General features: G+C 39.4%; 1 protein-coding gene across 1 annotated transcript; it reads left to right on the top strand.

Annotated features, from left to right (window-relative positions):
- Window positions 1-982: 982 nt before the first annotated feature.
- On the top strand, window positions 983-25,825 carry sntg1 (syntrophin, gamma 1). Its single transcript, XM_073491877.1, has 17 exons — window positions 983-1,009; window positions 4,557-4,691; window positions 6,974-7,030; window positions 7,232-7,289; window positions 7,378-7,421; window positions 7,839-7,880; window positions 8,207-8,309; window positions 8,869-8,951; window positions 9,224-9,354; window positions 11,980-12,109; window positions 16,463-16,501; window positions 17,888-18,004; window positions 19,454-19,525; window positions 20,138-20,290; window positions 20,477-20,569; window positions 25,447-25,557; window positions 25,643-25,825. The coding sequence occupies exons 1-17, from the start codon at window positions 983-985 to the stop codon at window positions 25,823-25,825; spliced, it is 1,578 nt and encodes a 525-aa protein (XP_073347978.1).

Genomic DNA, 25,825 nt, shown 5'->3' with positions numbered 1-25,825 from the left:
AACAGCAGCTCCTCACCTGCAAGTCTTTCTTAGTATGAGAATGATCACCCCATCCTCCCTCTGTTATTGCAGCACAGCCACCGATCCCTCACTGAACGTTAGCCTCATTCTGCTCTTCAGCATCAGCTCCACTGGGAATTATCCTCCATCCAGCCAGGAGAGGTGACAGCTCTGCTCTCCCCACCGCCCAGGTTTGACAGCCATGATTCGGGAAGGCCCTCTGCTACGGCTCAGATCAGGGATCAACTCGCTGCTCGATGGCTAGATCTCACCGTCCAAAGAGCTGGGGGCCTTTCTACTGAGGTATGTCGACTCCCTGTGCGGTGCAGGTTCTATAGCTCAAGTGTGAGCCATTTTTGATCTGCACTCTTTTTGTCGAGTCAAGTGGCTGTCTGATTAGAACTGGTTTATGCAAACGAGGCTCTGGCAAAAAAAAAAAATCCTCCAGACGACTTGTGTGTTTGTCTGAAAAGAGCGACTCACATGAGTTCCCAGTATGTGTTTTGTGGTGTCGCTCCTTTTTCTCTTTAAACCACAATACCACTGAGGTTTTGGTGCTTTTATTGTGGCATTTCCTCCTTACTGTGGCTCAGCTTTATTCTCTCTCTCTGTCAGGGCATCAGATATGGTAACACGGTTCATTTCTGGGAGCACTGAATTGGATATTGAAACATTTATTAGGATACCTGGGTTCTCACCTTTGCTAATGAATTATTCATTAACACTTAATAGTCTCCGGTTTTCTCCCGAGATTGCTCACTGGGAGTGTGAGATGAGTTTAGAAGAGGCACATTACAATGAAAGAGCTATTTCCCTCCATTGTGCAAGAATAGCAAAGCTATAATAGAAAAAGGTATCCTGCTAACAATGCTAGTTGGAATCAGCTGCACGGTTCTGCGGTCACCTTAGTCGGCGCTTGCCTCCTCAGTCTAACTCAATCTTGTTTCCCTCTGTTGCAGTATCCCTCACTGCATTGTAGCACATGGATTTCAAGACTTCAAATGAAGAGGTTGGTAGGATTCAATCAATGTAACATTTTGACAGTGAAATGACTGTGATTATAGAAACAGCTCTGACATTTACAAGCGTCTGGAAGCATGTGGCTTGGACAGTGCTATAGCACATCAATCTGTAGGAATGCAGCCTCCCCTTTCCCCTTTAACCCTCGTCCTTCCATCATGTGGACGCACAAGGACCACCGACTGGAATAAACTACTGTATGAAACTACAATCACAGCAAAATGTCAACCTATTTCCCTCTAAACATGTAATTTATGTAATCGAAATCAAAACAGATTAATATTATTCTATTCTAATAATCTGCACATTATGTAAAATAAGAATATATACATATAGGCTTATTTATCATCCTGTCATTCTGATATGATGAAGTTTTCAGTAATTTAAATTGAACATTATTTGTATTAGGGCCGGGCAACAGATCAATATTAAAATGTTATGGTGATATGAGACTATATAAAGTACCAGTAGTCATCACTGCAAAAAAAATGTTTTGATATAGCCTTAAAATTAGCCCTAACTTGTGTTTTATATTTATATGGTCGACCAAACAGGTTCATTTAGAGTGCATGGCTTCATTCCCTCAGACGGATTAAAAAGAAATAAAAGCATAAAATGCTAAAATGAGTCACCAAATATACTCGTGTTTATACTTACATTCATATACCTCTATGTGTGGGAAACACACAGCAATATAAAATCAGTGAAATGTTATTTAAACTGTGTCTGTCTCTTCAAAATGACTCAGTGCCCTGAAACCCCCTGATAGTGTTTCAAACCTTCAATCGGGAGCCTTGGCAAAGATAAACTCGATAAATAGTTGCATCTATTAAATCTGCTTTGGCAGAATTGGGTGCCTTTGAATAGGATCCCCCAGGGCCCCAAAACATACATGAAAAAATTGAAACGATAGAATAAAGCAACTGTGAGATATGACAAAAAGTATTTCTCTGGAGTCTGCAGGTATCCCAGTGGGTAGGATTAGGATAAATAGATCCATTGTGCAAATAACTGAATCAACAAGTATAAACATTATTAAAACTGACTTCTTGTGTTAATGTTGCTCAGTGTAAACTGCAGTAAATAGCTTTTAGTAGCCACATGTCTCACATCCTCAATCACATGAGAAGATGGCGATGATGGACCTGCAGTTGACTCACTTATGTGGCTGTTTCTCAAACTAAGTCCAGCTCTGCTTCATTTATCAGCAAGCAAACTGTTTAAATACTGGCAAACCATGATAGATACCACTGCCAGCAAGTTGCTTTCCCTCTGATGGTTTCTTTGTCAATATGGCTTTCCTTTTTTCTCCTGATAGACTGATTTTAATTGAATTGTTTTAACGGTAAATGACTGCTGCAAAGTCTTTAACATCAGCCCGATTACCACTTTTGGGACATACGTATGGATTGATCAAAAAATGCCGCATATATAGTCCAATGAGAGCTGCTCACCTGGCGCATAAACCAAAAAAGGTTTCCAGCTTCCAGGTTTACTTCCTGGTTATGGACAAGGAACCTAAAAATGAAGGAAGAGTCATTACATCACCAAATCTCGCTCTGGGGGAAGACTGTGGTGTCAGCTGTATCGAAGTCAATGGGAGATGCATTTAGAAATGCACTCAAACCTAACATGTCTACGTCGTATGACTTCTGATGAAGAAATGCCTTCAGAAAATGAAAGAACTCACTTCAGAGAGGAGGTTAACCACAGGATATCTCCCAATTGAGGGACAGGGCTGATAATATTTTGATCAAACGAGGCAGGTCCGACTGATTTCCACTGACAAGACTGCACTTAGATCATGAGCAAAGAAATCAGTCGCCAACCTACTCTCTGAAGTGTGTGCCTTCATTTTCTGGAGGCATTTCTTCATCAGAAGTCATACGACGTAGATATGTTGGGTTGAAGTGTGTTTTCTCCATACATCTCCCGTTGACCTCAATACAGCTGACACCACATCTGGCCCCAACGTGAGATTCGGTGACGTGATGACCCTTCCTTCTCTTCTCGGCTTGAGAAAAGTTTCACAGAAGTCATAAAAGAGTCATCATTGTCCTTGCTTGCAGCACAATGTTTTACTGTCTTACAGATGTCTCTTTTATAATCGCGGTCTATGGGGGAAATGCTGGGTAAACTTGGAAGCAAGTCTGAGCAGCGCAGCCAAATCCAGTTTTAAATAATAATTTAATGGTTTGGGGACAAACTACTGCAGGTATGGATTAAACCATGTGCACATTTCTTAGGGGGGTGTGGGGCTATTATTATTTAAAATATGAGAAATAATCTTCCAAAGGAGTCCACCAATGGTAACATTTTACTTCTAAAGCCAATAATGTAAAATATCAGAATTGAAAAAGAAAAAACTAACTTTTAGTTCAGTTTCTTTAACACCCTCCATGTTGAACTCTTCCCCTCCGTTCTACACCCCTGGATGAGAAACAGATGTCCTTGTTGCAGATCTGCTCCGATCATGTTGTAGATAATAATGGAGGGGGGAGAATAATAGAGAAACATAAACCAGGATCAGTGATAAGGCTAATTAGCTACAATGCAAGCGCTACAACGGGTCAATGCTCAGCCACGTGAGACACTGTCTGAACCAGCCATGTACAGTTACGGCACTACTGCCCTCATTTTGCTCGACTAATGACTCTCGCACGCACATTACTTCATATAATGTGAATTAATGCGTCCCTCATTTCATTTCTCACGCTGCAGCTGCAGGCGGAGGCTCACTGCTTCACATTCCTCATTTGGGGTGAAAGATAATATGCTCCATAAACTGACTTTGATTCAAGTTTGACCTGCAGTCGAGATAGTTGCTCTAAGAATAGCAGCCCAACTGTCTTGTTAACTGATGAGCGACGTACGCAGGGTGACAAGGATGCTGACACTGGTGGCTTCTTTCCATTAGCAGTCTTGTCAGGTGAAGGTGCTTCTTTTATTTAGACCTTTTTAAGTCAAGGACAGAGCAGGCATCGCAATTAGCCGGGGAGGAGGGAGGATATGCAGAATGCAAATTTATGCGGATTAGCATGTTTTAAATGGATCACTGGAAAGAGACACAGTCCTCACACTGGGAGATTCAAATGTAGAGCCTGGTTCAAGCCACTTAATTTCACAGGTTCTTAATTTGCCATCACCATCATCAGCCTTTCACTTACTGTAAACAAGATGGTATAATTTCAAGGTTTTTTTTTTATCTCAGTGTGAATGTATACAACGCAAACAGAGGGCACGAATCATAAAAATCTATTTCAGCGAGAGTCTGCTCATTATTAGAAAACTGTAAATCAACATTGTCTTGTATTTTTTTCCATCTCAATGTGTGTTTATTACTCAGAGCGCTGATTTATTTGTTCCAACATCAGCGTTAACAAGGAGAGTACTAACAAAGAAAATCAAAAAAGTCTGTATCCTAATTTCCATTTTCATCCTGCAGTGGAGTATTCTCAATGACATTTCATTTCATGGCCAGTTAATTTAGTCAGGGAGGGATGATGAATGATTTTTATCTCTCTGACTGTTCGCAGACAAAGACTGGGATTTATTTGATGCAAGAAGGTAATGAGGAGCCATTTAATATTCGACTACACTTGGCCAAAGATATTCTGACCATTCAAGAACAAGATGTCATCTGTGTGTCAGGAGAGCCTTTCTACTCAAGTGTAAGTAGCGTGGTACCTCTCCTCTATATGATACGTAGAAATCATTAACATGTACAGCACAATGAGTGAAGGTTGCAGCGCAAAGATACCGTGAATGTCTGCGTCATTGACAAATCAGTTAATCTATTCCTCATAAATCAAATGCAGCTATTAAATAGCGATTCACCTCCCGGATCATGGCGTATAGAAAGATATTCAGACCTCACTTGTCATCATCTCTGACAACTTTTTCTTCCCATTTACAAATCCACTGGTTCTCATTAAAAACTCTCTAGTTCATGACCTTTCTCAAAATGTTATTATTCTCCCAATAACATTTTGCTGTCAAAGACGAACAGAGGAATAGCTCATGTCTTCTGAAACATGATCACTAATTAATGTAAAGGATGAAATTGCTACTGCAGACTTTTTTAAGCCTTGGTGACCAATTAAACTTTATGAAAAATGCAGAATTCCTGCAAACTATCAGCGCTAAATGTTTTGGAAAATGCAGGCATCAAATTCCCAATATGAAACGATATGAAACAACATCTTTATACTAGAGCCACGGGCTGTAACGATCAATAGAAAACGGTGTCAAATCACAAACACCAGAGACACTTACGGGATCAATAAAAAACAGTGTGAGACAGACGATATATCTTAAGATCTATAGAGTATAATAGAAAATAGAAAACAAGAAACAACAGAAGAAACAGCATGAGCAATGCAAAGAAAATCCATTTTTATGAATAAGAGAGTTTAAAAGACAGGAGGAGAGGAGGAGGATTGGACAACAACAAGTCCAAACTTCATATCCAAACCTCAAAAGAGTCTGAATTTATTGTCACTGTCTCATGAGTTTGACAATTTTTTGATCTTTTTTTTTAACGATGTTGTTTTTTCATATTGTGAGTTCGCTGCTCGGTGGAGGTCTGCAGCACGAGAGAAACATTGCATTTTCAAAATTTTTAATAAACTTAGTAGTGACATTTTATGGCAATGCAACACTTTCTTTTGCGTTATTTTATTTTATTTGGCACCTGTCTACCAGGTGGGCAATGAACAATGAAAAAATTGTCATTTCCCATCCCCATCCACCACTAGATCGTTAAAAAATGTTCAAAATGTTGTCTCACATAGTTTTGAATGACTATAAATAATATTAGTAGCAATGCAGCAAAACTTTATGGTAACCATTATTAATAAATGGTAAAGTTAGTTAATTAAACCTTAGTTGATAGTTAGTTCACTGTTAATGAACAATAAAATGCTTTTAAACCATTTATTAAGTGCAACTGATGTTTTTAATACTTTGTAAATGGTTAATAATTACTGTGTAGTTTATAAACATTATTTCGATTGGCACCATGAAGACATATATTGCAAATGTAGACAAATTCACATCAAAATTGATCAAAATGTTATTAAAAGTAACTGTGTTTCACTTGTGTAACGTGTGAAACAAAAACTTAGTTCCACATTTCAAAGAGAAAGCTTAGATGTGGTCAATACCATCATGTCTGTGCACTGAGCTGGAGCCGGGAGGTGATTAGCTTAGCTTAGCTTAGCATCAAGACTGGAAGAAGAGGGAAATGGTTAGTGTGGCTAATGAAAATCTGCATACCAGCACCTCTAAAGTTCTTTAAAAAGAAATTAAACAAAAATGTAAAAATCTTAATCTAGTTTCGGTTGTCTGGTTTTACAGGGAGGTTGTGTTGTAACTGTTTGCTGTCGAACAACAGCCAGGTGCAGTGACTTTCTGCAGTGGGGAGTGAAAAAATGTTCTTCACTCCACCAAAACCCACAACTACTCTACTCTGACTGTGCATGGATCCAACAGAGATATTACGTGTTAACTGGTGAGCTTCAGAGGTGCTTTGGACAGACCTAGACTAGCTGTTTCCCTTTATTTTCAGTCTTAATGCTAAGCTAAGCTAATTGCCTCCTGGCTCCAGCTTCAAATGTAATGCGTAGGCTGGACAGCAGTATCTTCTCATGTTAATCTCGCCAAGAAAGTGAATAAGCGTAAATCTCATATGATTCCTGTAAAAGTGTAAAAATGACAATATTGAATTATCAGTTCTTCCTTTGAGTGGAAAAGTGAGTTATGTTGGTACTTCAGATGCAACTTTCACAAATAAATAGGGACGCATAACTACATTTTTCAGGTTTGAAGTTGCTTGTGATTAAATTTTAGTTCTGACAAAAGCAGCTTCTCCCTATTTGTTCTGTTGTAAGAGCTCCCTCCGGTTCAGCATCAGTCTGAAGTCATTTCTTGATTCTCCCTGCATCTCTTCCAGGAGAGGACTGTAACGATCCGGAGGCAGACAATTGGAGGGTTCGGTCTGAGCATCAAGGTAATTTAGATCCCAGCTGATTAGGCTGCTCCTCACAACTCCTTTAAATTAAGTCTGAACAAGTGTTATTGATCATTTTCTTGTCAAACAGCACTAGCCGAGGGATTTGCTGAAAAAATTAGCTTCTTGCGAGCGTCTTCGTCTCATTCTGGTGTTTGTGATACCTTCGTAAATTTAATGTGATTTGCTTTGTCCCCTCAGGGTGGAGCAGAACATAAAATCCCTGTTGTGATATCAAAAATATCGAAAGAACAAAAAGGTATATTGTTTTTGTTGTGTTTTTTTCCTCCATCTTACTCTTCGTGTTAGTTTTACTGACATGTTTTTGGTTTTTTTTTCATTTCCAGCTGAACTCTCTGGCCTGCTTTTCATCGGAGACGGCATCCTTCAGGTAGAAATGCCAAAACTCATATTAATGCTTGTTTACACACCTCATCCTACTCTGCAAAATAACACTGTATCTTTAATAATTCATGTGCCACATGTCCACAAACTGCGCTGAATAATGATGCATTCCTATAAGTAAATGTCACATCCCCTCTCATTCATTGGTTACAAGTATATCAGGCAAGAATCTCTCCCACATCTCATCTCTCCCGGCTCATGTGATGCCGAGGAAACATCTTCGAGACAGCCAAAGGCGTTCTGTATTCATGGCAACTGTGGATGTGACTCTCTTGTTTACAGCTTTCAGCGCAGATGCCATAACAGTTATTGTGCTTGCCTCATTAATCATTCTGAAGATGGAGCTGCAGTGATATGATGCCAGCAGTATTATTTAGGGTAACCCTGTTATTGTTCTTTCTAGATAAATGGAATAAACGTTAGAAGTTATCGCCACGAGGAAGTGGTAAGCTGTCAGCTCATATCTCATGTTTCTTACACTGCAACAGCTCTTTCAGCGGCTTATCTTGTCTCACTTTATGATTTGTATCTTTTTGACTTGTAAAACCAGTTGTGTCTGTTTCATCCTGTGTTTTTTTGTTTTTTTCAATGTAACTACAAGAAATATGTGTGTATGGAGCGTAACTTCTGTGTCTGTGTAAATCCCTTATCTTGGCTTTCCATTCTTAGTTAGACGTTAGCACACCATGTTTCATCACAGCACGCAATCGGCAGAAAAACACAGTTTACAGCTCCCGCTGTAAAAATATCCCTGCATTTTTTATCTTGCAGGTCCAGGTTTTGAGAAACGCTGGTGAAGAAGTGACTCTCACTGTCTCTTTCCTGAAGAAGACTCCAGCCTTTCTGAAACTGCCCCTGTGTGAGGACTGCACGTGTAAGAAAGCTCTCCAAACACTGCTTAATTGAAGTGTTTAATCACTGCAAAATAATTAACCAAGAGTATTTATAGCTGGTATTATTTTCTGTCATGGATCGGTTGTCCTGGTGACTATAAAATTGAGCCTGGAAAAAATTTAAAAAAGCTTCACAGTGGGCTCTAAAAAAAGATGATGTTTGGCTAAAGAGGGGTATAAAAAGAGTGAAGTACGTAAATCAAACCTCAAAACAGATGTGAGACGAGAGAAATGACGTTGCTTATTGTGGCGCCATTGATTGCTCTTCCATGGGAAAGCCTCAGCCCGTCATCAGACATGAAAGCTTTTTATAAAATCCTTTCATATGCGTATGTAGGCCAGGTTGACTGGCCATCCAACCAGTCAACTGAATACAAATTGGCACAAAGCAGGAGCCCTACAGTGCTGGAGAACAAAGCAACACACTTTGGTTGATGGCTGTGATTCACTGCAGTTGGAAGCCTTGAATTAGATGGGGGTGTTGCTCTGAGTTTGTAGGGTTTATTGGCTTTTTTTTGTGTGTCCCTGCTGTGCTCTCAGGCATCCCCAGCGACCAGAGTAGTGGGACCTCCTCTCCTCTGTGTGATAGTGGCCTGCACTTGAACTACCATCCGAACAACACGGTAGTTTTTCCATTAGCCTCTTCTTTGACTGACTGATTCTATAATTGTCCCCCTGTAACCATGCTGCAGCGTCCCCGCTGCCAGCAAGTTGTTTCCATGCAACTGTCACTGCTCCCTGATAACCGGGATGCTCTATCTTTATCGTTTTGAGGAGAGTGAATCAGCTTTCCTCTGCAGCCTGCCTGTACACCTGCAGCTACTACAGCAGCAGCGGCAGGACTCGAGCTCTTGACAAGACGCGCTCCTCTACATTGTGTTTCACACTTCTGCAGGACACGCTGTCCTGCTCGTCCTGGCCCACGTCACCGGGGCTTCGCTGGGAGAAGAGATGGGTGGACCTGCGCCTTATTCCGCTGCTTCACTCTCGCCTGTCGCAGTACATCCCGGGCTCTGACGCCTGCAGGTGAGCTGCAGGACTTGATCTTGAAGTGCTGGTATCTCCCTATTAGGCTCATAAGTGCTTTTTAAATGCTTTGGGGTTTTCAAATGGAGCAGACTGCCTATTTTTTCTGCTATTTAGTATAACCGTTTAAACACAATTAAATAAGCCAAACAGTTCTGTGTTTCTGCTTTAGGAGCGTCTGAACAAAGAGCATGATGAAATAATAGTAATAAGCCATTACGCTGTCAATAAAGACATTTTGCGACAGTGTGGATGATAGAAACAGTAATCTTGTGGATTGACTCTTAATGGACCACAGTTGTGATTTGGCATGCTTGAGCCCCATTAATAGAAAATTGCATAAGAGTACCATAAGTTTTTATATTGATCAGCCAGATAGTGGGTAATGCGTTCAGTTTATTTTATGACAACAAAGATCAACTTACCATACACTGAAAAATCTGACAGCGTGACTTTAAAAAAAATTGAGGAAACCTAGCGCATCAAAATGACCAAGTAATCTAGACTAATAATGTTCATTTGTTAAAACTTTTGACCTCTTATAACACAAACCGAATAATCTACGTTTCCTCTGTATTTCTGAGGTAATCTGTTTCCTGACGTTTTTAAAGTAAAGTCAACTTTTAAAATGCACAGTGTATTTTGAGTTTTGTTTGCTCTGAAACTGTGAGAAAGCTCTGTTTTGAAAACTTGCTGATTCATTGAAATCGTCCATAAAAGATATTTTTATCATAACAATGTGTCAAAGGAAAGTGTGAAAACAAAGTGACAATGTCAGAGATGTGTTGCTCGTAGTGACGACCCTACGCTGTAAAAATCTGACAAATTAACTTTACGTAAAGTTGACTAATGATTTGAAGTTGTTCAAAATGTTTTGCTCGTACAACTTAAATTTAATAGTCTTCTTTATTTGCACTAAAATCCACTGTACACCACCTGCTCAGCACCAAAAAGCAGTGTTTACATTTTCCCAAGCAAAGTTACAGTGAGTAGTAGCCAGTTAAAAGGAAGCAGGATGAGATTTGTCTTTATTTAGTTTTATTTTAGACATTATATTTTGTGGTTTTGACGGTGGAAACACTTTTGTCCACGGGGGCCTCCAAAATCAACAAAATATCAAAGTTCCTTAAAGTAGCTTTAAGAAAAGACTAAATACCAAGGGTAAAATTGTAACTAAGAATAAAATAGGCATTGAAAGTCAACATTTACAGTATATCTTCACAAAAGAAACAAATAGTCAGCACATATTTACACATACAGTAATGTGTGTTAGATCCAGCATTGTTCAGGTGCAAACTGGCGCATGTATGTGAAAATATGACTTTGAGTTTAGAGTTCTTGCCTCTGATTGTGTCGGGGGTGAAGGTTTTCTGATTGGTCGGTGGGAAGAAGGGAATATTCACCTTACACTCGACAGGTGGCCATAAATACAACTTTAAATTATGCTATATTGCTCCATGACCGTTTGATGTGTAACCAACTGTTGCATGTTCATGTCAATGATGTGTTCATAACTTGTTTACTCTGGCCCCATGTTGCCAAAAGATCAATGAGTGCAGGTTCAAAGGAAAATGACACATAATGAGAAGTGTTTGCAGAGAGCCGGCCAGTTTTTTAAAAGCAGGATCTGACATCGGCGCGTTGGTGTTGTTCAAGGAAAACCATAATTAATTAAGTGCACTTAATTAATGTTTGGTTTTGTTTGTGAAGTTATTCTTTGTGACACATGTTTAACATTTTGAAAGAGTCTATTTTAACTCAAACTAAAACTAATCAAGGATTTTATGTGGCTGTCATAACCAAACAGCGACAGAAAACTGGAAAGAAATGCAAAATAATAAGTAGACTTAGTGTAAATGTAATAATATGTTCCGTGAATGGAAATGATGGTCCTTGTCATGATGTTGGGATTCAGTTTTTTTTGTTTCCTGTTATACTTTGAAAGGTTCATCCCTGTGTGTCATATTGTGTTACTTCCTGTCTCATCTTGTTTTCCCTCCCTTGTGGTTGTCCTGTGTTTTCTCTCTTTCTGTTGTTAGTTCGTCAGTGTTTGTTCTTCGTGTTTCGTCTGAGTTCTTGTCTGAGTTCCCTGCACTTTATTCGGTTTGTACTTGGTTTTGTTTTTTGTTTCCTTGGTTCGTTGTTTTTCCTTCTGCCTGTCAGCTTTTCATTAAAACTCGATCTTTGTTCCACCATTTGCCTGCCTGGAGTCTGCATTAGGGACCTACAACTTAACAATCCTAGAGCGACACCAACACGAGTCACAAAGCCATGACATAACAACAGCGTGGTTAGTCATTTGCAATGAAGGTCCTGGAGCAACAACACAACAACAACCATGGTGATATCAGCTAGACCTTTTTTAAAGAGTCTGTCCAGAGTTATAAAATTGAATAAAGGCCTGTGATGATCTAAGTTTGAAAAATAAAGTTGATTAAAATGCTTACTGCATTGATTTTCCAGTCTTTGCAAGTTGCTCCTCATTCGTAACTGATAGAAAAAGAAGCTAACGGCTTCCTTGAACTCGATCAAAAGAGTTATGTTCTGTAAAATTTGTAATTCATGGACTGAAAAAAATGTAAAATCACGTTATGATCTTTTGTTTTATCTCTTTAATTCTTCCAGGAAAAATGCCTTCCAGGTCATAGCTGTGGACGGAGTTTGTAGCGGAGTCGTACAATTTCCCACTGCTGAAGACTGCTTGGACTGGCTTCAGGCGATAGCCGGCAACATTTCTAATCTCACCAAGCACAATGTGAGTAGCCAGTGAACCAATAACACTTGTTAGCTCTGCCGCCTCTCGCAGTCTCTCATGTAAACCAATAAGATATTGGGTTTGGTGTTAACGCAACTGACTTTCAATTTGTGGATCGTCTAACAGTCCCTTTGTAAATGTCATGGCATTAAGTAGACACATACTAATGTCTTTTCACACGATGAGTAAAGCACACACTTATTTCTAAGAGCCCAAGGTCACAAAAGCAATTGCACTGTGCTAAACTCACTCCCCCCAGCTAAACCTGTGCACTTATTATCTATAATTCAGCATGATACGTAACAGAGTAGTGACGGCGAAAGGCAGCAACAAACAAAGGAAACAAAGCTTTTCTTCGTTCTCTTACTGTGAGCATTAAAAACAACAGATGTTTCTGTGGATCCAGATGGGTGATGACGCTCAGCAGGGGGGTCAAAAACAAACACAGCTAACAAGCTCCATCATGTGCATTTGCTCATACAAAACCTGACAAACCGTGTCTCATTTTGACGTATTTATCAGCATATTAAAGGTGTGATTTCTTTGATTTCCATGCAGTAAAATAGGAGTTGTATTTTTAGAGAGCCATCTAAACGGCTGTCTAGAAATATGCATCCAGGCGGGAGTGTTGGCTCTCAAGCTGACATGAATATGACATGAAGTGAGCAGCAGTGAAAACCAGGGATTAGTAATTATCACCAGTCCATCAGTGTGTGGTGAGAGAGGGAGACAGCTAGGATTGTGTGTGTGTGTGTGTGTGTGTGTGTGTGTGTGTGTGTGTGTGTGTGTGTGTGTGCGGGAGAGAGTCTCCAGGGAATAATGACGGTTAATTGGAGTGGACGGAGTGAATGGCTTCAACAATCGAGAGTGTGTCTCTCGCTCTGGCCTTGGCATTTACTGAGGTGTGAGTGTAAGCTAGTAGCCAAGATGGATGTGGGATACACACAGATTTGTGCTCAAAGAATAGATGTCTTATTGTACAATACGGCCTCATTTGGCTGATGTAAATTATTTCAGACACCTACCTTTTTAAAGTCGATTGATTTTTGTCACCTTAATCTGTCTCGCAATGATGGTGCTAACAGGCTGATTTTCAGAAGGTATGTTTTACCATGTGTACCATCTTAGTTTAGCGTGTTAGCATTTGCTAATTAGCGCCGAAACCCTAAAAACAAAAGTCACTGGATATTCATGTTGTTGACGGATCTGAAAAGTGAAGCCAAGTTGTACTTTGATTGTATGTAAGCTTATGAGAAAATGACCCTACTTTTAACTTTATTACCTCACTAGACAGTTTCCTCATGAGGTGGTGGTCTCAATCACTTATTCAAGTCTTCTTTAATACAGCGTGAGGTTCCTTTTGTAAATTATGTATGATCACACTTTTGAGGAAAAGAGAAGTGGAGCAGGGTGTGCTTGTGATTGAAATGTCGATACCATTGCATGTCGTCAGCTCGTCAGTCAGATCCAATCAGGATACCCTCCCTAGCTCCACCCTCTCGTCCAGATATGGTCACTTCTGGCTTCAAAACATCCAAATGCAGTGGCTGTCATTACATAGTTGGTTTACTCATCTTGTGGTGACCACGAATGTCCGTACAAACCTTTGTGACAATCCATCCAACAGTAGTTCAGATATTTCATTCAGGAACAAAGTAGAAAAAAAACAAATCTTTCAAATACATTTCCTCAATCAGAGTCCAGATTACAACATATTTTATAACTTCATGTTTTTTTCTCTCAATAGAACTTATTTTTAACTAACACACTCTGTGTTTACTCACATATTGTGTAAATGTCCTTTGTTCTTTTGCCCTTTAGGGACAAATAAAGTGATGTATTGATTGATTCATCATGCTGAGGATTAGCCAGAGTGCCACAAAGACCTTAAAAAAAACAATAAACTGTAAAGCCAGAGAATGTATTACAGGGATTTGTGTTCTCAAATTTGCATCTGCTTTTTGAAAAGCCAAACTAAATATTCATAGACAGACCTTTTTGAAAAAATGAAAATGAATGCACTTCGCTTTCTAAATGGGAAACCTTGCAAATGAGATGTCAAAAATAGCGCAAACACCTAAAAATATGAGAATTTGAATGACCCAATAAAGAAGAGGGTCATCCTTTTGTGTGCAGAGCAGCTTCAGTCCTTCTTGGATAGCTCTCATACAATTGAACCGAGCTGTTTGTAGTCAGATATTGCACCACTCGTCATGAATAAATGCCTCCAGCTCTCTGAGCGATGATAAAGGAGGGGATCCACTCTGCTGCTGTGTGCACTCTGCAAATATAAGATGTTAGCCTGCAACTTAACCAGTGACTCTGATGTGATTAAAAACATGTCGTGCCAAAGATACTCAGTATACCATAAAACACATATATACATATGTACACACAAGTGAAATAAGATAAACATTTATGCAGACACTGCAGAGACGGAGCGTCAGCGTTGCAATACTACAAAGGACTAGCATAGAAGTGATGTGTATATGGAGACTGTATAGTACCTTCAGGGCATGTCTTTAACATTTTAACTGAGCGATGTTTATTTATTTCATTATTAATTTATTTCTTGTTCTGTTTTGCATTTGTCTTCATTGTGATCTGTGCTCCACAAATGGAAAATGTGAATGTTGTTCTTCAGTATCTTTTACTTGTCCTCAGGTTTCCCTTGAAAAAGAAAAACGAGATTTTTACTCTTAAAATGACTCAAAGGATTAAATTAAGATTCTTAATAACTGTCGCATCACATTGCAAGTGGCAGACCTGAAACATTAAAGGAGTTACCTGCAGTGTAGTGTTATTTTATTGTATAAGCAATGAAGAATGCATTGAATAGAGAGGGGCATCTACTGTTTGTGACAGTACCTGCAAAATGTTAAAGGAACAGTTCAGCCAAAAAGGAAAATTCAGTCAATATCTGAATGTTACCTGCTGAGGGAAATGTGGATGAAGTTTAATAGTCCACAAAACATTTCTTTACAGCGAAGTCTCCGAAACAACTGATGTAGATGGGGACTTTTTTTAAAATGTTAAAAAAATATACATAAAATTGCTCTATATAGCCCGTCCAGCATACTCCAAGTCTCTGAAAACCCCAAGATCCCAGATTTATCTAAAAAGTTGTTATTTTTCTCCAGAATCTTAACTTTAGCTGCAAGGCTAAAAGCGTTAGCATGCACCCCGTCTGAAGTTGGTGCATGAGCTCAACCGAGGGTGTAAATAATGTCTTTCAAGTCAATTATATCTGGGCTTCCAGAGGCTTGGAATATGCTGGAGAAGCTGTATGGAGCCATTTTAGTCCCCATCTACTAGAGAATGATGCAATGTTGTTTTGCTGTGAAGCTCCAGAAATGTTTGTAAACTACGAAACCTCACCCACCTTTCCATCAGCACGAGGGTGACTACATAATTGAATTTTTTATTTTTGTGTGAACTTATCCTTTAACAAGAAATATAGTCTTTCAAAACAGAAAAAAAATTACTTGAGTACAGCACTTTTGGAATACTTGTTCCTACTTTACTAGGTTACTTTAGGTACTTTTTTCCTTGAACTCTAGTGAAAGTTCTCCTCTATGTATTTTTGGATGAAGTAAGAGATGTATGTTTCGTAACTTCAAGAATCGGACCCCGTTCCCTTTCTTGATATGTTTGTGAGGTGGGTTCGACTTTCACAACCACACAGCTGAATCTGAACAAACCCACTGTCACTGCTCCCATATATGCGCACATCTTGACAGTTATCTGGCTGTTTGCTCTCAGTCCCTCGACTGAAAAAAAAATACATCTTGTTTCCTACCTCAGCCTGAACTTGAGTAACATCTCAAAAAATAAGCAGCTGTGACTTGTTCTGGGCTCTATAGGAGGTCGGGATCAGGTCCGGGCGGCTTAATTTGGTGTTGTGCTGCGGAGGAAGAGTTATATTGATAGTATGGTGTGGATTAGGAGCAAGTGATACCTGTGATGTGAGCAGAGTGTTTTAATTTAAAGCCTCACTGCTCTCTCAGTAGTCCCCCCCCCCCCTGCTTTTATTATCACAGAGAGAATGGATTTTTTTAAATGGATTTTTTTTAGGAAGAGCCTCGGGTCCTTGTGGAAATGACTCTATCTCATTTTGTAATTTGCATGCATTGAATTAAATGAAGAAGCTCGAACGTTATTCCTTCAGTGCTGTGTTTAACGTGTTAGCTAAGATACTGTGATTCATGGTTTATTTGTTCTTTCCAGACATTGTCTGTGATTGTAGGTCCCCGCGGGGTCGCACAACTATTTTGAGTTTTACCAGTAATTGGTGCCTGGTTGTTAGCAGGAGACATTTTAATGAGATATTGATGTTCTTGTTAAATTCAACAGGTGAAGAAGATTAACCGGAATTTTCCAGTTAACCAGCAGGTAAGATGTTTCTCCAAACAGCAGGTGAGCATGAGCTGCTGCTTCTGCTGATTGTTTTGACTTTTTTTTTTTGTTGCTTTGACTTCATATATTTTATCTTTATCTTAAAAAATCAAGACATCAAACATCTAACCAGGTCAGCCAGTCAGTGAAAGGACACGGCCCTGTCTTGCCAACTATTGCAACGCAAGGAGAGTGTTTGCATCATTAAAATCCATCCACTGAGAAATGATCAGAAAACAACTTAAGTGCCTTCAGTCGGTTAACTCGCAGTGTCATCTTTCAGTCCAAACACGGGAGGGGGGCGTCCCTTTTTTGTCTTGTTTATTCTGCCTCACCAAAAAACTTGTGAATTCATTTGACAATTCCTGTTAAGAAATGAAACGGCAGGAGACGTGGCTGCTTGTCCCGAATCTTTCACTGACTTGTTTTGCCATCCATCAAAAAACAGAAACACAAGTAAACATTTTACTTGGGTTGCAATCACCCCGAATTTAATGAGTACTGATGGTGAGATACACTTGATGTCTTAAATCATGTCTCAGAACATTTGCACTGAAGCTTCGCTTTCTTTCTCTTCATCTCCCTGTTGGTCTAACCTCTTTTTTTTTTCTCCTCCTGAATACGTAATTTTATACCTTTTGCCTTCATGTTGGCAATATGAGGATATTGTGACACAAGAATATTTTTCCATAGCGTTTATACCATTTTAGTTTAAGACTATAATAAAGTTACACATCGCTATGCAAAGGTGCAGAATGATAATATTGGATTTTTTTGCATTAGTGTGATGAAGCACCTGACAGGTATTTAAACTGCTAAAAACCTGCACGGTTAATCTTCAAAGCCCCTAAGAACTTGGTATTAGATCTCAAGTGTTTCTCAATAGAGTAACATATTAGATATTCATGACGAAATGAGCAGCAACGCAAGCTACATTTATGAAAAACAACATTTTAAGATATCATACTTTAAGAGTTAGAGACAATGTGCTTGTGGTTTGATCAGATTTGATTCACAGAGGCCTCGTACACAAACAACCCCAACTGCTAACAGATGTTTCATTGGTGTCTTCGACTTTATGAACGAACAGTTAATGACTCAACTTGCTTGCTGGTTAATGATTTAATGATGTTTAATGTGTTTGAATGTATATAACTTTAGGGTGACTAGCTGACGTCCTGGCGTTAGCTAATCCTGATAAAATTATAACTGATGAGAATAATACCAGGGCCATAATCACGGGTATCTTTACTGATTAGGGGAGGCCACGATCTCCGTGAGTTTATGTCAGACCCTTGTTGCTCTTTGTAAGAGAAGAGATGATCCCTGTTATTACACTCCACATCCCTCATGTCTATATCGTCCTTTTACCCTGTTTGATAGATCATCTACATGGGCTGGGTTGACGAGAAGGAGCAGGACTCCGTTCAGGACCGAATGTATTCACCAAAGTTCCTCGCCTTGAGGGGTTCCTCACTCTTCAAGTTTTCAGCGCCTCCTGTAAGTTTCCACTCTGTCCTCATTTGTTTTATACCAACTTCTTTAAAACCATCAAACTTCTGCGTTTGAATTGATGTCGTTTGACTCCACGGGAGATTTTTCACCCGATGTTAATGCATTGTTGAGGGAGAAAATGCTTTCCTGTTCGAACACGAGGAAGCAGCTCACTCATAATCATGTGTGCTGCATCGATCTTCCTCCTGATTGATGGTGATCATTAAATCTGTTTACATTCTGCCAGCCACTTAAGTGATTATGACAAGAGGGATAAGCTGTCGATGGTGCTGGAGATGGGAAAAGATTGATAGATAACTGAAATTGCCTGCTCAACCCGATATAAATGGAATATGCTAATGTGAATGGATGGAAGAATGTAGGCGCCTGCTTGTGCAGACGATGTGACGAGCGTCTTCATTACTGAAGACTAGTTACCATTGAGGAGTATTTTCCCTGATGTGGCAGGATGACACGTTTTGAATTCAACAACTATGCATCAATAAAATAACCTTTCACCAAACCCTGAACAGTGTTTGTCAAATCATAGCTCTGGAACTAGAAACTGATAGGTCTGCTTTGGATTTTTCTTCATGCTGAAACACCCAGGAGACTGTAGTAAGAGTGACATTCAGTTTCTGTTTCTGAGTATGGAGGGTATAACAAGCGCTAAAGTGTGAGGAATGCATTAAACGGTTTTGATCGGCTCTGATGTAAGCTGTAAATGTTAGCATGCCCGGCTTACTAGCTTCCTGCTAATGGTGGCTTGCAATGGGGGGCCAACTTTTTTATGGCGTTGCAGGTTGGCTACGTAAGAAAAATACCTGTTCATGTTGTTGGAAGCCAAGGTGCTATAATAAATAATGATAATGGCTCTTACTGATTTTTATTTGGTTTGGGGAGGTTTACACCTCAGCAGCGCCAGCCAAACTGCATCAGATAGCATTTTGTTTGCCAAACCCATCAGTCACTCCTCATCCTCAAATCCTCTTCTCTTGTAGCCTAAAGGTAAATCATAGGGATCATCATACATATACGATATATGCATCATTGAGGATACAAACCGTAAAGCACAGCTCTAACCACTGTCGCTACAAATAACATTTTAATTACATTTTTATATACATTTCTTAATACTTGTTCAATCAGTGCTACTCCTAGATTTCCACGTCCTCTAGGTTGAGTTTTAGGTTTAGCATTAGCTAAAGCTAGCTGGCTACAGTTAGTAAAAGCTGCGAGGTAGCCTACAAAATGAGAATCCTGAAGAAGTAAATCTGTCTGTTCTCATTGGAAATTGTAAAATGGAGCACTTGACAGATGTAGGAACAGTAACTAAAGGGTTGGATTGGGGGATTATGAGACATAAACTTCCTTTTAGTAATTGTTATTTATGGACAGTTCTTCTGCCTTCTTTCCCTTTTTAACCGTCTTGAAATCAAACGTTGCATTTTTCAGGTGACGACATGGGACTGGACCAGAGCAGAGAAAAGCTTTACTGTGTATGAGATAATGTGCAAGATTTTAAAGGTAAGGAACCCTTTAAGATTTCCATTCTGAAACATTTAGACACACACTGGATACATTAAGAGAGTATAAAGTAGAAAACTGATGACTGCACTTCATATTAACTATAAAACTCACTGATTTACTTGCATGTGTTCTATTTCAATCCCACAGAGACGCTCAAGGTTCAGACTGTTTTGTTCATACTCTGCAGGTTCGAGGTCACTTTGAATATGATCGTGAGAATTTATCTGCAAATCATTATCTCCAAACTCATTATAGCTAATCTAATTCACATACATCCACAAATTAAATCAGATATAAGTCGGCCTGCACTGTCATACCTTTTCACTACTCCATTTGGGTTACATTAAGCTGTATAAAAAGCATCAGTGTGATACATTTTGTGGTTCAGCTTGTAAATATAGGTACTATCTTTATGTAAGTGTCGAGGATAGAGAGAAAAAAGGATTCAAGTGCTCTTAAAGCCGCCGTCTACAGTCTTTCCTCTGCCATCAGAGCACATAAACGTCCATTTAGCTTCAGGAAACTGCATTGCTGTTGCGTTGTCTTATCTCCACGTCACTCTGCCCATCTGTACCTGATCAGCATGGCAGCCGTACTGTCTTATCTTAGGATAATGACCTTCTGGATAAGAGGAAGCACTGCTTCAGCGTCCAGACGGAGAGCGGGGAGGACATGTTCTTCAGTGTGGAACTGGACGGCGAGCTGCTGACCTGGGAAAAGGCTTTTCAGATGGCCACTTTCCTGGAGGTGGAGAGGATACAGGTCTGCACCTGAACAGTAGGCAACGTGCAGGGAATCGTGATGACATTAATCCAGCACATGGTTCCAGCTCAGTGGCTTTAGTACAAAGATTGATAATGTTCATGTGACATTTTCAGCAGAGCAAAAGCGGCTTTTGTGTCCTTGTGTAGCTCCCTGTATTTAACATCTTATTCTCCTATTCTGTAGTGTAAAACATATGCCTGTATCATGGAGAGCCACCTCATGGGACTGACAGTTGACTTCAGCATGGGCTTTGTGTGCTTTGATGCTGCTTCAAAGGTGAGTGTGGGACAGTCCTTTATCATCAATAAGAATAAGTAAAAGAGATCCTTTCAGCGGGAGATTTCAGACACATATTGCAGACAGAGTGATGAAACTAATCACGATTTCTCAGCCCTCCCTTTTCCTTTTTTTAAAGCCGCTACCTTATTCTGCACTGTCTGCATTTTGGGAGTATGAGCACATTTGTTTTGACGGCTGCTTTCCCCCCAGCTCAAACATCTCACTCCTGCCTGCAGTTCATTTTGGCCTTTCCCCAAGTCTGAGAGCCACGCAGACTACTCCACTGGTGCACATTATGTGGATGAGCAGGACACAAGCACTGCCATATTGTTCTCTAAGATTTTGGCCCTGATTCCTGCAATGTGAAGCAACAATGTTCCCCAAGGACGCTTAAAATGTTGCCAGCGTATTGTTTACACAGAGAAATGCACAAAACACAATCCATATGTACACTGCTATGGCTGACAATACACCGGCTGGGATTACTCTGTAATTAAGAGCTGCGATTGGCAAATTTCAAAAACCCGTGTCAGAATTAGTTTCAATCGGAAACGCCACAAACATTACTGTGTTCGACAAGTTGAGCTCTAATCTGCAGGCTCAGGAATCAATGAGATGTTCCGCCATTGCTCCAGTTTTACCAAAAGCAGCAGTTTTCCTGTTGTAAAGCACGACATTTAAAAAAATATAACTTGAAACTAGGAATACTAATGATTAATCATATTAACCCAGATATGAAAATATGGGTGCAAATACATCAAAAAGTGTTTTGTTACAACTTGCAAATACTTGTTATTAAATGTATTAAAATAAAATACAAAATACTGTTATGAGAATAGAAGATTTTTAATTAAAAATGATATAAAAAGATGTTCTATTCCATCGGATATTATTACCTTTAAGCCTCAATCTATGTTGGATTTTGCCGCAGTCAACACAAAGTCATTATTTTGTGTTAATTAGTTTATGATTCAAGTAACTTGGTGTTTACTTTTTCTGTTCCTGCAACTCCTAATATAGCCTGCTCTGATTCTGCATCAGACAAACATCAAGTCAGTGATTGAAACGGTTTTCTAGCCGAAAAATGTCCAACAAATTTCATACATTATTGATGATTGTTAAGGTTGTTAAGGCAGCTGCCTCTCAGTTAAAGAAACAATGCGCATCCCAACTTGAAACATATTGAACGAGGTCAACAGGTCCGAGACAAAGTGTTTATTGTCATATGCACAGAAGAAAAAACGATTACTGTACCATGAAATTCTTTGCCTTTCACTCTGAATGCAGTTTTACAATCAAGCATGAGGTAGAAATTTAAAAATAGTTCAAAAAATAATACAAGAGGTGTACAATAAGCAGTATCAGTGGGATATACTAAACATTATTAGTGCAAATATGCAGTGTCAGGCAAAATCTATACACATATAGGAGGTAATGGTCTGTGCGTGTGCAGTATGGAGTGTGCATTTGCCTGTTTATGTGTGTGTGGAGTAGGGGTGGAAGGGTAAAAGTGAAGCTTCCTCTATGGTGAGGTGGATCAGGGTGGTGGCAGAGGCAGTGGATTATCATGAGTCTTATGGCCTGCAGATAAAAACTGTCCGTGAGCCCCGAGGTCCTTTATTTCACACCTCTGTACCTCCTGCCAGAGGGCATGAGTGTGAAAACCCTGTGATGGGGGGAGGGTGATGCTGCAGGCTGCTCTGTGGACTCTGCAGAGATGGTAGAGGTGCGCTGACGATCTTCTCAGCAGTCTTTACCACTCTCTGCAGGCGTTTTGGAAGTTCTGCTCCCATGACACACAGTGATGCAGCTGCTCGAGATGCTCTCTGCGATGCAGCTGAGAATCCCTGGTGTCATGCTGAATCTCCTCATTCTTCAAGAAATGTATAGACCGAATCAATGTGACATTGTGCAAACTACAGTCACTTCCAGCAAGACAACTGGCAGTTGATTTGCATTGCGGAGACGTGACATTGCCAAAACCTCTTTATCTTTGTTTTGTTGCACACACACATACACACACACACACACACACACACACACACACACATATATACATATATATATATATATATATATACATATATATATATATATTTATATATATGTATATATATATATATATATATATATATATATATGTATATATATATATATATATATATATATATACATATATATATATATATATATAAACTTTCAGTGAGCTGTTGAATTAAAGAGCTAAATATATATATATATATATATATATATATATATATATGGCCCGATGATGGTCCGGCCTATCTTACTGTTCTGCTGTGTTTATTCTGTGTACTGTCTTGCTTTTCTAGTGTCTTGATATCTACCTTACAGCAACATCTCCGCTAGTTTGAACAACAGCTATTTTCTTTAGTCTGTGGCCCGATGATCTCCAAACTAACGTCAGATAAAGTGTTGTTAAAAATGTTATTAAAGCATCAAACCTGCCTTTTAGATGGACTGGATGTATACACTATGAAATAACACAATTAAATTGCTGTAAACTCTGGATTTTCTACCCACAAGTAAGTGTACACATTGTGATCTGTTCTACTGTTTTGCACAATTACTGAGAATAATCAAAAGCATAAGACAGCAACACAGCTGTGTAGTGAATACAACCTCCCAGCAAGAAAGCTCTGAGTGATCACAGAGAACTTGTGTGGTTGTCAAACTCAAAGTCAAGCTCAGCGAGGGGTCAGCTGGCTGTGGCCTTTCTCGCCCTGCTTATAGATTCCTCTGTCAGCCTAGAGACATGGAGGTTCGGTTAACTGCCCACTATAACAGCTGAAGGTGTAGATCAGTGACCTGTAAATGGAGTGGAATATATACAGTATATAATGGAAATTTTTAAAATATAATATGTAAAGCACATTTTTTAATATACATAAATAAGAAATCCTGGTTTAACCCAGGGAAGGCGAGCCACTCGTTGGAAACTCAGAGTTCAGAACCTGAGGAGGCTCCGTCACCTGAAACCTTTCAGTGAGCTGTTGAATTAAAGAGCTAAATAGTCACATACACAAATCTGGGAGGGAAACGGCACGCAAACATGAAGAAGTTAAAGGTCCAGTTTGTAGAATTTGATGGCATCTAGTGGTGATGTTGCAGTTTGCAACCAACTTAAAGCTGCAATATGTAAGAATCGGCCACATGTTGAACTCATACTCCAGACAAACAGAGAGCAGCACATGGTCAAGACTGTTTCTGTTAATAATTTTAGTACATTTTTGAAAGTTTTACACTAAAATTCTTACATTTTGCACCATTAATACTCCTTGCTTCCACTTACGGTACAGTCATTATTTGATTCATATGACACAGAACACATGATCATCCATAATCTGTTAACCCCTTCATGGTGGAAGAAGCATTCAGCTCGTATACTACACAAAAAAAATACTATGTAGCTCGAGTTAAACATTTTTTTGATGGCTATTTGTCCTTAATCAAATCAAACTTGAATAAAAACACCACTAATGTACCAGAGTAACCTAGTTCATTCATATCCATTGACATATTTTTGCAATTTTTTTTTTTTTTTTGCAAAAAACTAATTAATCATGGCTCCTGCTGCATCTCTTGGTCTACTACTAAAACATCAACTACAAAAAAAACACATAGGCCCTCCCAGGTACATGCTGGTCCTGTACCTCCCAACTTATATGAAACCCTTGGATCTCCAAATTCTTACAAAACAAAAAACTAGCAAAAGAAACTACGATACCTAAACCTAATACAAGCAAATCTATCTAGAACAAATCAAATACTAAAGAGTATTTCATCATACAGGAAAAAGGTTGCTGTTAGTGTTGTGTTATATTTCATAATAGTGGATTTTTTGACTGACGCACTAATGTTTAATCTTTATTCTAAGGTCGTAGCTGGACTAAGTGGAGTTTATTTAATTAATTTACACTGTTGGGTAATTGAATCTAAAGTAATTTATCAGCATGTTCTATAAAGTCAGTTATAATCAAATCTGTAAAGTAACCAGCATCTGCAGCTGTCACATAAATGTAGCCGAGTACAATAGTTGTCAAAATACAGTCAGAATATAAAATATAGCACAGGACTTAACTTAATTAGTGACATGCCACCGCTGCTTTAAACAGTGTAACGTTGACAGAAATAAAGCTCAGCGCTGCAGAGACTCATGAGAATGTAACACAGAATATCTCCATGTAGGTCACAATACAGATATAATATCAGGTACTTGACATGAGGGAGACGGTGATCGTCATCACATCCGTCATGGCGAGCAGAGTCAGAGACGGTATTAAAGGAAAGTTAAAGAGGTGACACTCTTCCTGTCAAACTGTTCTGATTCAAGAAGAAGAAGTTTGAAATACATCACACTGGTTTCTTGTTTGTGTCTGTCAACGTGACTTCTGGTGTCGTGAATAATCAGAGTGCTGTTGTAATAATGATTACAGTAGCAGGAACTGTCAGCCCGGTATTGCAGCGTGCACCAATCAGATACATATTCATGTGAACAGCGTGGCCAGCTGTCTACCTGAGGACTCAGTCTGTATACTGACTGTCGTCTGGCTCACTGCGCAGCTTTTGTTTATTCAGTTCAAAACTAATTGAATCACCGAAGGAAGCGCTGCTATTTCAGGTGAAATTGCTGTGGCTTGTTAAATTTCCCAGTGGCAAAAATAACAAGTTTATATCTCACAACGACCGATGTCTGGTTGATCTGCCGACGTGCCCCATTTCACACCGGATCCAGGTGGATTTTAACATGAATTATTCATGAAACGGTGACACTGGGAGGATTTCACAAATTAGTTTGCAGTAAATAAAGATTTTAGTTGTTTAGGGTTTAACGTTAGACTCTTGTGTTTCAGGCCGTACTGTGGAGATACAAGTTCTCTCAACTAAAAGGATCATCTGATGATGGAAAGAGCAAGATCAAGTTTTTGTTCCAAAATCAAGACTCCAAATCTATTGAAGCAAAGGTAATTCAGATTTCTGACAAGCATATCAAAGCAACAAGGTGACAGAAAGTGAATCCACTGAGTGTTTGTCTTCGTTTCTCTTTAGGAGCTCGAGTTCTCGAACCTCTTCGCCGTGCTTCATTGTATTCACGCTTTCTTCGCTGCCAAAGTTGCTTGCCTGGACCCGATGTTTGTGGAGAGCCAAGGCACCGCGACTACCACCGGGTTTCCTTCTCTTTCCACTATCTCATGTAATTCACAGACTCCTAAGCTCAAATACGCCACTTGA

The sequence above is a fragment of the Pagrus major genome, chromosome 21, assembly GCF_040436345.1.
Source record: "Pagrus major chromosome 21, Pma_NU_1.0".
NCBI classification, from domain to species: domain Eukaryota; kingdom Metazoa; phylum Chordata; class Actinopteri; order Spariformes; family Sparidae; genus Pagrus; species Pagrus major.
The sequence above is the reverse complement of the archived record's forward strand: the minus strand, read 5'-3'. Positions and strand labels throughout refer to the sequence as shown.

Coding starts and splice junctions, on each gene's coding strand:
- sntg1 (XM_073491877.1), top strand. CDS start 983: ATGGATTTCAAGACTTCAAATGAAGAG. Junction 7,031..7,231: donor GGTTCGGTCTGAGCATCAAG/GTAATTTAGATC, acceptor TTGTCCCCTCAG/GGTGGAGCAGAACATAAAAT. Junction 8,310..8,868: donor CCTGTGTGAGGACTGCACGT/GTAAGAAAGCTC, acceptor CTGTGCTCTCAG/GCATCCCCAGCGACCAGAGT.